This window comes from Mastomys coucha, unplaced genomic scaffold (genome assembly GCF_008632895.1).
Source record: "Mastomys coucha isolate ucsf_1 unplaced genomic scaffold, UCSF_Mcou_1 pScaffold7, whole genome shotgun sequence".
In the NCBI taxonomy this organism is placed as follows: Eukaryota; Metazoa; Chordata; class Mammalia; order Rodentia; family Muridae; genus Mastomys; species Mastomys coucha.
This window is the reverse complement of record NW_022196913.1, coordinates 91,396,649-91,409,128: the sequence shown is the minus strand read 5'-3', so window position 1 is coordinate 91,409,128 and position 12,480 is coordinate 91,396,649. Positions and strand designations below refer to the sequence as shown.

The following is a 12,480-nucleotide window of genomic DNA, read 5'->3' as shown; positions in this document are numbered from 1 at the left end:
CCTGGCTGTCCTGGAACTCACTCTGTAGACCAGGCTAGCCTCGAACTCAGAAATCCACCTGTCTCTGCATCTCTAGTGCTGGGATTAAAGGCGTGCGCCACCACCGCCCGGCGCAAGGATGGTATTTTTGAGAAAGGGTCTGTCTATGTAGTCCTCACTGTTCTGGAACTCACAATGTAGATCCATCTGCCTCTGCCTCTCAAGTGTTGGGATTAAAGGCATATGCCACCATGATGGTTTTCTACCCCTTTGGAAGTACAATATATACTTAATACATGCTTTATATGTTAATATATGTGAGTACTGAGTACCACATTACAGTTCTGAACTGCCAGCGGTTATTCAACATGAGGATGCAATGGGCAAGATTAGAATCAATAGGGGTTATGACCCAATGCGTTTAAGAGCATATTTGATGGCAACCATCTCTTTCTTCTGTGGTGAAAGCCAGATGTCATGTATGTGGTGATGTATGAAACCTATGCCCATGGCAGTCACATGGTGATACATGACGTGAGAATTAAGTGCCCTCTCACTGAGGCCTTTGCCCACAGCATGCCACCTGCCTCCTCTTGTTGCTGTATTGAAAGACTTTAAATTGGCATAGAATAAAAACTGCCTTCTCTTTAAAGCCAGGAAGTATGAAAGGATGAAAGTAAATGTCTGCCCTTTGTTTCGTACAAGCATCCTGTCTGCAATGGACAGCCTAGAACTGGCAGCCGCACACCTAGAGATCACAAAGGAAGTGATGCCTAATCCTTGCTTTGAGTGCTTGGTTGCCTGTTGAATGTTCAAGGCAAGGAATTGCACCCCCTTTAGGTAGCAACTGTTACTGCAGGGGTGTTGCTGGCTTTCCCTAAGACTGTCGCTGCTGCACTCTGATCAGTCACATTCAGAGTGCAGTTAGTTCCATGCAGTTGAAGAACTGATTGACATGTGTATAAAGCAGCTCAGTTCTGTGTGCAAAACTTGTGAGTGTGTGTCAGCCAGCAGATTCCACAAGCCCAACGGATGCTCGATGACCCCTGGAACCCATACTCCTCCGTGCCATGTTTTCAAGAGAACTCAGACAGTACAGTGGCCAGCTGGAACCATTTTCCAACTCCCACTTCATGTTTCTCAGTTCAGTCAGTGCCATGGATCAATTTCATACAGTCCCGTGTCTTGACCTTTAAGATTTCTTTTCTCAAAAAGTAATTGAAATTTTAAACATTTCATTTGGACTTAGAAAAGGGTAGCAGCAACAGGCTTAAAAAAACAACAGAGGCCCATCATGGATGGACCCCTACTAGTCACCTGGAGTAAAGTTTTGAAGAGAGAGTCCTATAAGTGGCAGCTGCTCATTGAAGAGGTCAGAGACGAACAGCTCATTATTTTTCTTAGTTAGAATTGTATGTCTTCAGACATATGATGTTATATGGGCTGACCAGAACCAGCATTGTGTAGAGAAAAGAGTTGGGGCACTGACTCCCTAGCACTGACTTCTTACATTTTCAGCGTTTTCACCTCTGTCCGTGAAGCTGAGCTTATTTTGGTCGGTGGGATACTTCTGGGATACTGTCATTCTTTCGCTTGAGTTCTTCAGTGACACAGACTCACTCTCATGGAATAATATCTGAGCTCCAGGAGGTAGCAAACTTATGCCCCCTAGCCCCCATCCCCTGTCCTGAGCTGGCAGCCTCTTTAACCATTCCTGACTCACACCAAATTGGGTGTTTTCCCTCACCTTGGATCTTTGTTTCTGATGGGCTACCATTAGCCTAGAAATGTCCATCTTCCTATGTCTGTAGTTCTTGCACTCTCATCAGTACTTAGCAAGAGTCCTGGAAATCTGCAAAATACACATCCCTGTTCTCATCTTCCTCACCCATGCCATCTGTAGCCTTCTATGCCTTATCTTCCCTGCATAACCCCACCCCCTACCCCCATATGAACATCTAACAACCTCACAGTGTTTTCACTGGACCACAATCTTCTTAAGTGGTACCTAACATGTGGAAGACACGCACACACGTACGCACGCACGCACGCACACACGCACTCAACCAAGAAAAGAGATGCTGCTGCACCGATCTGTATTTCCTTTTCCTCCTCCCACAGCATTGTGGAACTTCAGCCATCCCAAGTATTTTCCTTCTGATTTTTTTCCTAAGAGATGTGTCTCGCCAGGCAGTGATGGCACATGCCTTTAATCCCAGCACTTGGAAGGCATAGGCAGGTGGATTTTTCAGTTCGAGGCCAGCCCGATCTACAGAGTGAATTCCAGGACAGCCAGGGCTACACAGAGAAACCCTGTCTTGGAAAAACCAAAGAGAGAGAGGGAGGGAGAGGAAGAGAGGAAGGGGGGGGAGGGAGAAGGACACATCTGAGTATCAACAGAGAATTATTACTTATAAGGAACGGGGCTGGCTGAAGCAGAGCCGCTGTAGATGTTCGCCCAGTTCATAGAGTAAATATTCGAGACAAACTGTCACCTCTGGCAGACTGGAATTGTGTCATTGTGAAGATTAGAGACTCATTGCTGGCTTTTTGCCTGTACACTGTGGCTAGCAAAAAAAAAGTAGGATCATTTGGCAAATGTGCTTGGGACAGAGGATCTGTGGGAACCCTGGGAAGACAACAAGCCACACTACTGGCCTTCCTTGTACAGCTTTTGATGAGGAAAAACCTTTTAGACTACATGCTGCTGCTGTGTGGTGAGGGGCAGCTTTTGCTTTCATTTTCTTTTAAGGGGTCTGCTTCACATTTGTCTCTTGGCTGTCTTTGCAAATGTTTTTATGTTTTTTCATTGTTGGTAGTTTTTAAAAAATGTTTATTCCATTCCTTCTGATATAATTTGCCATAATAACTTGCAATTGCATACTGCTTTCCTGATTATACAGCATGTACATAATTTTGTTTGAGCTTCACAGCTTTGAGACTTAGAGAAGCTAAGAGATTTGCATGGGGGTCCCACAAGAGATCCAGACTCCCGATTCTTCAACCCAGATCTCCTCGCATACAACTGCCTGTGTTTCTGATAATCCACTTGGCTCTCTTCAGCTGAGGCGATTACAGCTAGCTTGTGAAGAAATGCTCATAAGGGGCTGTGCTTTAGTTAAGATGTATCTGTTGGCCAGGTTGGTAGAAGGATCAAACCCTTTGGATGCACCAGGAAACTGAGCCCAGACAAGTTAACATTTCCCAAGATCGCCTTGTTTGTGGATAGTAAACATGGAGTGTGAACCCAGGTTTGGCTGCTTGACCACTGAGCTCTTCTTTACTAAGTTATCACAACGGACTTACGTAGGATCCAAGGCTCTTCTTTCCCAAGAGTTCTGGATTCAGCAGGCCTGGGTGATCCTGAGATCTCTATAGTTCCCTGGTACCCCCAAGTGATACAAGCGGCAGGGACAACACTTGGTAAAATGGTAGGAACCACTCTGTCCCCCTTGCCTGGTTACACCGACTCACTACTAGCAACAACAGTGCATCTTATGCACTGAGGAAAGATTTCAAATAGCATGATTCCATAGCATATCTGAAATGGACTTATATTCTGTACATTATTCAGTACAACTATAGGAAGAAAACTATTCTAGCTATTGCATGGTACTGGCTTCCAGGTTAAATTCAGGGTCATGTTTTTTCTATTGCCTATTTTCTCTGGAGCCCCTTAGGAAGGCCTGTGTAGAACCTCTAGAGTATGGACTGTAAAGCCCACCTGCAAAGGGGAGGCAACTGGTATACCAGCTGCAGTTGCAAATTCCCTGGAAACAGTTGACACATCTCCTGTCTCACTACGTGTGTGTGTGTGTGTGTGTGTGTGTGTGTGTGTGTGTGTGTGTGTGTGTGCATGTTTTAAGTTATGTGTGATTATAGCATGTTTTACGTCTCCTTACTTTAATAAGGTGAATTGGTCTTCTTTTTTTTTTTTTTGGTATTTTTGAGACAGGGTTTCTCTGTGTAGCCTTGGCTGTCCTGGAACTCACTCTGTAGACCAGGCTGGCCTTGAACTCAGAAATCCGCCTGCCTCTGCCTCCCAAGTGCTGGGATTAAAGGCATGCGCCACCACCGCCCGGAATTGGTCTTCTTTAGAATGTTGTCTTCCTACTTGACCTGCCTGTCTGTCTCCCCCACCTCTAACCAGTAGTAACAACTTCTCAGTTCTCCAGCCTCATAGTCAAGTGTTAGGAAAATGGAGCACTGTAGTGTGTACCCTTTAGAGGGTGGCTTTGGACTCGGCATTAGCATCCCTGAGGTCCTTGTGTACTTTTGACCCGTGTTCTTTTCCTTCATTTTATTTTATTCATCTGAGAAGTGGTCTAGGCTATGTGTGTACCACAATCTTGCCTCATTCATACTCTGAAGAGTATCCAGTGTATACATTTGTGGACAGTTTTCCCATGAAAAAAAAGTCTTCATTTCTCTGGGATAAGTGCCTAAGTACAGTGCTGGTTCATATGAAAAGTCCATTTTTAGTTTGAGAAGGAACTGCCAGATTGTCCTCAAAGCAGCCTTACCATTTTTCTCTCATTCCAGCCCCAAGGACGAGCTCTTGTCCTCCATGTCTCTGTCTGTGCTTGTTCTCCTGTGCCCTCCCAAGGACGAGCTCTTGTCCTCCATGTCTCTATCTGTGCTTGTTCTCTTATGCCCTCTTAGATAGCACACTGTCCTGCAGGGAGCGAGTGGTTCTTCCTTGGGTTTTGGTTTGATTTCCATTCCTCCAGTGACTAATGATATTCAGTATCTTCTTGGTGCTTTGTTTATTTTCTTTGGGAAAAATATCAGTTCAAATTGTTAGCCCATGTTTACATTGGATTCTTTTATTGTATCAGAAGCGTGCTTTACATAGTCTGGACCAGCGTTTCTCAGTCTGTAGGCCTCAAGCCCTTTGCATTATAATTTATAGCAATGGCAAAATTACAGTTATGAAGTAGCAATGAAATAACTTTATGTTTGGGGTCACCACAACACAAGGAACTATATTAAAAGGTCACAGAATTAGGAAAGTAGAGGACCACTGTTTTAGACAAAAGTTTCTTAGTAGATGTATGATTTGAAAGTGTCTCTGCTTCAGTGGCTTGTCTTTTTCCCTACCAGGTAGGAGCTTCTAGAGTTAAGTTCTCATAGGCAGAGATAGAAACAAGTAAAATGGAACAAGCCATGAAATAGATGCCAGTCATCGAAGGCTGGAGAGACTTTCTCAAACCCCTCTACCCCTTATGCATTTGGCACTACTCAAGAAAGTTTAAATCAAACTTTTTTAATTTTCACTAGTAAAATGTGGGTTTGGGGAGAGAATTCCACAGGGTCTGGATATGTCACACTAGAGTGATGGTTCTAGTTTTCTCTGGTGATGGGGTTGCTTTTAAGAGATTTTATAGCCTCCCCACCCCCTTCAAGAAAGGGTTTCTCTGTTTAGCTTTGGTTGTCCTGGAACTAGCTCTATAGACCAGGCTGGCTTTGAACTCATGGAGATCAACCTGCCTCTGCATGACTGCTGGGATTAAAGGCATGTGCTACCAGCTGTCCAGCTTCAGATTTTACATCTTATCAATTCAGTTCCTTCTTGGGTAGATAAAGCAACTACCTCTGGATAGTGTCTGTCTGAGTATGACAATATCATCAGAAGTGTTTTTTAAAAGGACACATGAATACATGCACAGGTTCAGTTAAGCAAAAGAGTAGCTATCACAGGAGACTGAGTTAAAGACTACCAAAGCAGGAAGTGCCCCAAGTGAAGCCAGGACTGGCCCAATTAAAGGCCAGCATTACCCCTCCTCTTGAAACACTTCAGTATTTCATGAATTCCTTGACCATAGAATCCAAAAGAGAAAAAGTTTCATGGGCTTAGCATGCTTAAAAGTATTTTTCTCAGTTCCCTTTTTATGAAGAGACACCATAGGGACTTGTCTACAGTTTTGTAGGGTGAAACCATGACCATCATGGGTTGAACATGGCAGCAGGCAGGCAAGGGATTGCACTGCAGCTAAGAGCTTGCAGCTGATCCACAAGGGGCAAGCAGGGGAGGGTAGAATGAGACTGGGCCTGTTGTGAGACATTTGACACTCAAAGTCTACCCCCTGTGACATACATCCTGCAATAAGACCACACCTCCTTAATCTTCCCAAAACAATTCTACCACGTAAGGGCCATACATTCACATATATGAGCCTATGGAGGAGCATTCTCATTCAAACCACACAATATTGTTGTAAGTTATGTATATATATCCTGTACAACTGTCTTTATCTCTGTGAATATACTTGTCAGACACACACTGTGTACATTTGAGCAATTATGAATTTATACATACATACTCTTAGAAAGATTGTGGAAGTCTTGGTGGAATGGTCTCAAAGGACATTTTTCTTTTATTCCTAAAATCAACAACACAAGGAATAACGGAGTGTAGAAGCTGACAGACAGGAGGCATGTAATCTGACTGGCTCTTTATTTCAGATGAGGAAGCAGATACCTTCAAAAACATCTGTGTTAAGCTCATGGTCTCAGAGCAGGAACTAACGGTTCAGGGTGCTTCCCTCATCTCATTATATGAATGACTTCAAGCTTCAATCATGTGGCTTCGGTTGCTCCATCAGCAACTAATGCTTCTGTACAGCCACTTAGAAGTCAACACCTCCAGTGTAACTGTCATTTGACTTTCTCCCGGGAGCTTTCTGCCCTTCCTCTCCCTCCACACACTCTAGAAAGTAAATTCTGCAAGTGGAAACTTTGAAACTTGTTACAATCCAAGACACTAATAAGATTTTACATTTTTAGCAGCTTAATGATGAGGATGTAGGACTCTGCTGGTCCCTCCAGGGGTTTCTATTCTGAGTATCTCTTAAACCTTACAGGAGTCTGAAGTATATTCGACCTTTCTATATTAAAAAAAAAAAAAATCAGTTTAACTTTCACACATAATTTGTGTCAGTATATTCCCCCTCTTCTCAACCTATTAGGTAAAATTCAGACATTATCAACATTTGAACTTGAACATACTTGTCAATTATTTTTCTGTGTTTGGTGAAAAAAGAGAAGTCATTACCGTTGTAATTTAATATTTTTATTTAGCTGAATTTGATCCTTCTTAAAAATCCTTTCCACTTTGAAGTCTATTTTGCAGCTTAATTAATGCAGCAAGGGCTTTTTATTTTGCTCTCAATGGAGATAATCTTAATCTATTCACAGTGACCTTTTCTTGTGCAAATTAGTTGTACATGCTTGTTTAAGCAAATGGTCCTTTGCATGATGTCTCTTCTTAATGACGGGTTTATAATTGAAAATTGGCTTACTCCCATATGCCTAGTTTATATGAGAATATAAAAATAGATGTGGACTTTAAAAATATGAATGTATATATCAATATCCCCCAAAAAAATGTAGAGGGAAGAATCCAGTGCCTCCAGGCTATGGTTAAATTAGACTATTAGAGTTAGAAAATGCCGGTGACATATGCTACTGTCAGAGTCACACCTGTCTGCGCTACATTGGAAGTGCTTGAAAAATGAGAGTGATTTCATCTTGGCTGTGCGACTCAAGAGCCTTTATAGGACACAAGGCATCTCTAGCTTCCCGAGTTCTCTTAGACTCTTAGTGAAGTTGAAAGTGCATACTTAGGAATGTATTTGGTGTGAATAACTTTTACAATGGGAGACTCAAATAATTAAATGCTTTTTGTTGGTCCTAAGTTTCACTGACAGTAAGAGACGAGTGACAGTCATGTTATAATTTGTCTGGAGTGCCCCCTCCCCCCAAAAACAGTGTAATAACATTAAATGGCATTTGAGTCAAAAGAAGAATCTCCATGCTCTATCCCAGTTTCCAGTTCCCCCTGGTATTTTTGCTTCGTTCTGCCTCTTTCTCATTCTGCACAAAGGCCTTCTTTTGCTCCCCATCCTCAGCCTCCCATGCCCTGTTCCCCCTGCCGCCCTGCCCCGAGTCTTTCCCCAAAAGTCAAAGCAGCCATACTTATACATAGTGCTATTTATCTGGAGTCACTAAATGTTCTTGGTTAAATGTAGAAACCCCAATTCGAAGAGAAGACAAATGTTGGCTTGCGCTTAAGGTGGAGGGTTCCGAAGTATCTTTTAATAGCATGGTGTGGGGAACAGAGAACAAGAACATTTAGTGTTGCTGAGTGGTGGTGGCATTAAGGGAGAAGCAGATGTATCAGGGATGCTTCTTAGTCTGTGGCAGAGAACTCTTTCACCAAAGGGGAGGGGGGAACCTGGGGAGTGCGTGTGTGCCTTTAACCAACCGCAGATCACAGGAGGCAGAAGTGGGTGGATCTCTGTAAGTTTGAGTCCATCCTGCTCTGCCTACCAAGTTCTAAGGCCAGCCAGGGGTATGTAATGAGACTTTGTGTGCCCCCCTCCCCGATCTGATTTAGGAAACAGAGGCTAGGCCAGACGAATTGCTATGAGAACCATTAGACCTGTCCCTTTGTAAACTGTTTGCAAAAGTGATCCTATTGCTTCATACAGCATGATTGTTCCTTTTTGTTCTTCCCGTGCAACAAGCTCTTTGCCCCGTTAAATGGAAAAGTGAGAGTTGCCCTTCCCTGAGGCTTATAGTTACTCAGGGGTAAATTGTCAAGGTAAATTGATGCCCTGCCCTAATCTCCCACCATCCATTTTTCCTCCTGGAGTTCCACTTGCTGATCAGAACTCTCGTTGTCCTAGGTATGATTATCGGGAAATGCTGCACAATGCCACTTTCTGTCTGGTTCCTCGTGGTCGCAGGCTTGGGTCCTTCAGATTCCTGGAGGCTTTGCAGGTAAGAGACTATGAAAATTTACAGCATCCAACTGAGGACTGAAGCCAAACTGTTTTCATGCTTCTCATACCCTCTTAGAGTAGTCAAAAAAGCACAGCTTTTGCTGAGGGACTAAAACACTTCCCAGGAAAATCTGAAATGGTTTTAAAGAGCCAGAAGTGGGAGGAAGATTGACTCCCTGACTTTGGACATGAGAACAGTAAGTGATCTCACCACCAGGAAGACTGGATTTCTCAGGGACACATTTGCAGATAGAGAGCAGCTGCGCAGATCTCATTGCTAACATTGCTCCTGAGTTTGGAGAGGGAACTCTCCTCTCTCCTGTAAGCCAATGTCAGGAGCACCAAAAATGAGTATTACTGTTATTCCCCCCCTAATGAAAGTGTGGGTTAAATTCTCTCTTGATTCATCTAAATTCTTCAAGAGTGATGCTACTGACTTGCCCTGATGTGCCATAACTCTGCAATTCAGAGGAATCTCCGAAGCCTGTATGGGAGTCTCTCTATTGTTCAGCCCTACTGCAGAAGTGTCTCCTGTGGCTGCAGCCAGCCCTCTTGTTTTGGGTTTTTGTTTTTGTTTTTCTCTGTATAGCCCTAGCTGTGTGGACTAGACTGGCCTAGAACTTACAGAGATCCTCCTGCCTCTGCCTCCCGAGTGCTCCAATTAAAGGCTTGTATCACCGTGCCCAGCTTTTGTGTTGCAGCCAGTCTTCTTGAATAGCAAAAGAAATACGCCCTCTACCTCCCTTCTCTCCTTCCTGCCTGCCTGCCTGCCTGCAATAATTTATAATTTGTCTGAATCTGTGTATTTGAGGAGTGCTTCATAGCTTCTTCATCCTATCATTTGAACCGTAAGTCCTACACTTTCCTCAGGCTGAAGAACTCCCTTCTGTGGCAGAGCATTTCCAGGTGCTTTTTGTGCGCTCTGAGAAGCATGCCGTCGCTACTCACTGGCGTTCTGGAAGCTTCATGGATGTTATAGGGAGCAAATTGCTCACTGGGTTGAATAAAGACTTCCTTGGCGACTACATTTTGTCTTTTAGCTTATTGATATCCTAGTGCAGAAGAGAAACTAATATGACTGTAGTTTGCACTACACACTGGAGGGAACAAGGTTTTGAGTTAGATGCTTATAGAGAAAGGAAGGATAGATGTTACAATAGATGTCCACAAAACTCTACCTAAAAAGGTTGGGCCCCATCCTGTTCCCCACTGGCTCATGACACTGAGGTAAACCGTGATGAGATGTATTTGTGGCACTTTCGTTGACAAAATGGTGTATATTCGAGGTTTTTATGCTCAGGTTTTTTTTTTTTTTTTTTTTTTTTTTGGTTTTGGTTTTTCTTTTTTTTTTAATTAACATTTTCATTTATTTATTTATTTTGTTTTTTTATTTAAGTTTTATTGCATTATGAGAAAAGTTACATGATTTCAATTTATCTGAACTTGTTAAAATTTAAAAACATATTTTATGTAAATAGAATTAAATCACATTCTTGTTTTCCTTTTGTACCCCAACTCCTCCCAGAGAACCCCCCTTCAATACCTACAATATCTTTTTTGTCATATTCTTTAAAACTTATAAAATATTATAACAATAAAAATGAGTGTTAGTTGTTTGATATGAAACAACAATCAATTTAACAGTCTAATGTAGATGCTTGTCTTTGTGAAATCTTTTGTTTCATCAAAACTTCTGCAGCAAGGCCATTCATCCCCATGGAAGTAAGGTGAGCCAAACCTATGTACTAGAATAGAAATAGGATTAGCATTCTAAGGCGAGACTTGAAAACCTTTGAGTCAGGTAGGAATGCTTGCAATCCTATATGACCTGGTAATTCTGAATCACTTACTTGCTTTCTAGCCTGAGCGATGTGGGACCCATGTGACATAAGCAATGTCAGTAATTGAATTTGTACTTACTCTTCTCCTGATTGGAATGGTTCCTGCTGTCAGGATCCTCATACTCATGAAATCCTTCCTTTGCTCAGGCTGCCTGTGTCCCTGTAATGCTCAGCAATGGATGGGAGTTGCCATTCTCCGAAGTGATTAATTGGAACCAAGCTGCCGTCATAGGTGATGAGAGATTGCTATTACAGGTAAGGAACAGGCTGTGGCCTTCGGCAGAATAGCAGATTATTGCTGCCCCCATCCAAACTTTCAAAAAAGATGAATCCAAAGGTCAGCTCCATAAAAGAAATTTTATCAGGAGAAAATTGCCTGTGTCATGGTGAATATGAAGTCGTTTAATATGATATTGTTCACTTTCCAACCCAAAAATCTGTCCAAATCCACAGAATATATTCTGGGAAATAGCCATTGCTGATAAAATGTATGAGCTTTGTTGAGTGAGGAGAGGTGGATCCCCACCAGCTTCAGCACCAATGTTGTCAGACATGACACTCCCTCTCGGCTCAATTCCTGCATTCACTCTGGTTGACTCAGGAACACAAGCTCTATCTAGGCTCATTGCTATGCCCCGTGTTACCACTACTGCTGGACTTGACCCTGAGTATCCACAGGAGGGCTATCACTTACATAAATATTTAAAAGAAAGGCCCCTAATAAAAGTTTCAGTTGTGCAAGGAAAGGGAACTCAGCCTGCACGGAGAACTGAACGAGCAAGAAGAGTCCATGAAGATTTCCAAAGCCTTACCCCCACCCCAGTCATATTTGAGGTTCTCTGTAAACTGCCACATACTCTCATACCACAGTTAATGTTTTCTTTCATGGCATTAGACACTGTATCTTTAAACCTCGACACGTTTTTGTAGAAAGATTATCTCTAATGTTCTTGTTTTTAAAACAAAAATAATTGATATTCAAGAAATAGAGTTTCTAGCTGTGCTTCTGATTTTCCTTCTGTGTTCCTGGCTGGTCTGCTAATGGACTGGTAAAGGAATGCAGTCATCTAGAGAATGCACCCTGTGATGGAGAGCACTGTGGACCAATCAAGCCTAGGCCACAACAGCTTCCCTTTCATTCAGTTCTCAGCTCTATGATCTTGATGCCTCTGGGACCTCAGCTCAAACCTGTAGGAATGGGTCCTCTGGAAATGGTGAACCTGTTCATTGGAGTTAGCACATTCTGTTCTCCTTTTTAAAATTCTTTATTTTTATTTTATGTACATTGGTGTTTTGACTTTCTATGTCTAATAAAGGTGTAAAATCTCTTGGAACAGGACTTACAGATAGTTGTGAGCTGCCATGTGGGTGCTGGGAATTGAACCCCTGGCTCCTCTGGTAGAGCATCCAGTGCTCTAAACTGCTGAGCCATCTCCCCATCCCTATGCCGTTCTGCTCTAAATAAAACATAATTTCATAGGTGTTCACTGAGAAAGAGGTTTGGGATTTTTTGAAATGTTAATGTTCATAGCAATATTTCCCTGGTATAATTCAATAGGGACAACCTCCGAGACATATTGAGAAAGCTCTCTGTGTAGAATTGTAGATGTCTGAGTAGAGCGTTCAGTGCTCTAAGCTGCTGAGCCATCTCTCCATCCCTTCTCATACATGCCACTCAGGGTGGCGTGTGGTGCTCGTCCATACTGCCTTTGTCTTTTTTTTCCTTTTATGTTGTTTTAATAATACATGTTCATTAAAGGAAATTTGGGGTATGAAAACCATCAGTCATCATGTTCTCATTTTTATACCAATACACCCTTGAATTTTCTGTGAACAAGTTGGAGCTTGTCTTAGGGTAGGGAACATTCCATGAT

The 12,480-nt window shown here is 42.6% G+C and overlaps 1 protein-coding gene across 1 annotated transcript in view; it reads left to right on the top strand.

The window, feature by feature from the left end:
* Positions 1-12,480, top strand: part of Ext1 (exostosin glycosyltransferase 1) — a 283,742-nt gene that overhangs the window by 231,367 nt on the left and 39,895 nt on the right. Inside the window, exons 2-3 of the mRNA XM_031359393.1 lie at positions 8,670-8,763; positions 10,754-10,861. Coding sequence (XP_031215253.1) covers positions 8,670-8,763; positions 10,754-10,861 — 202 coding nt within the window. The remainder of the gene's footprint in view (positions 1-8,669; positions 8,764-10,753; positions 10,862-12,480) is intronic.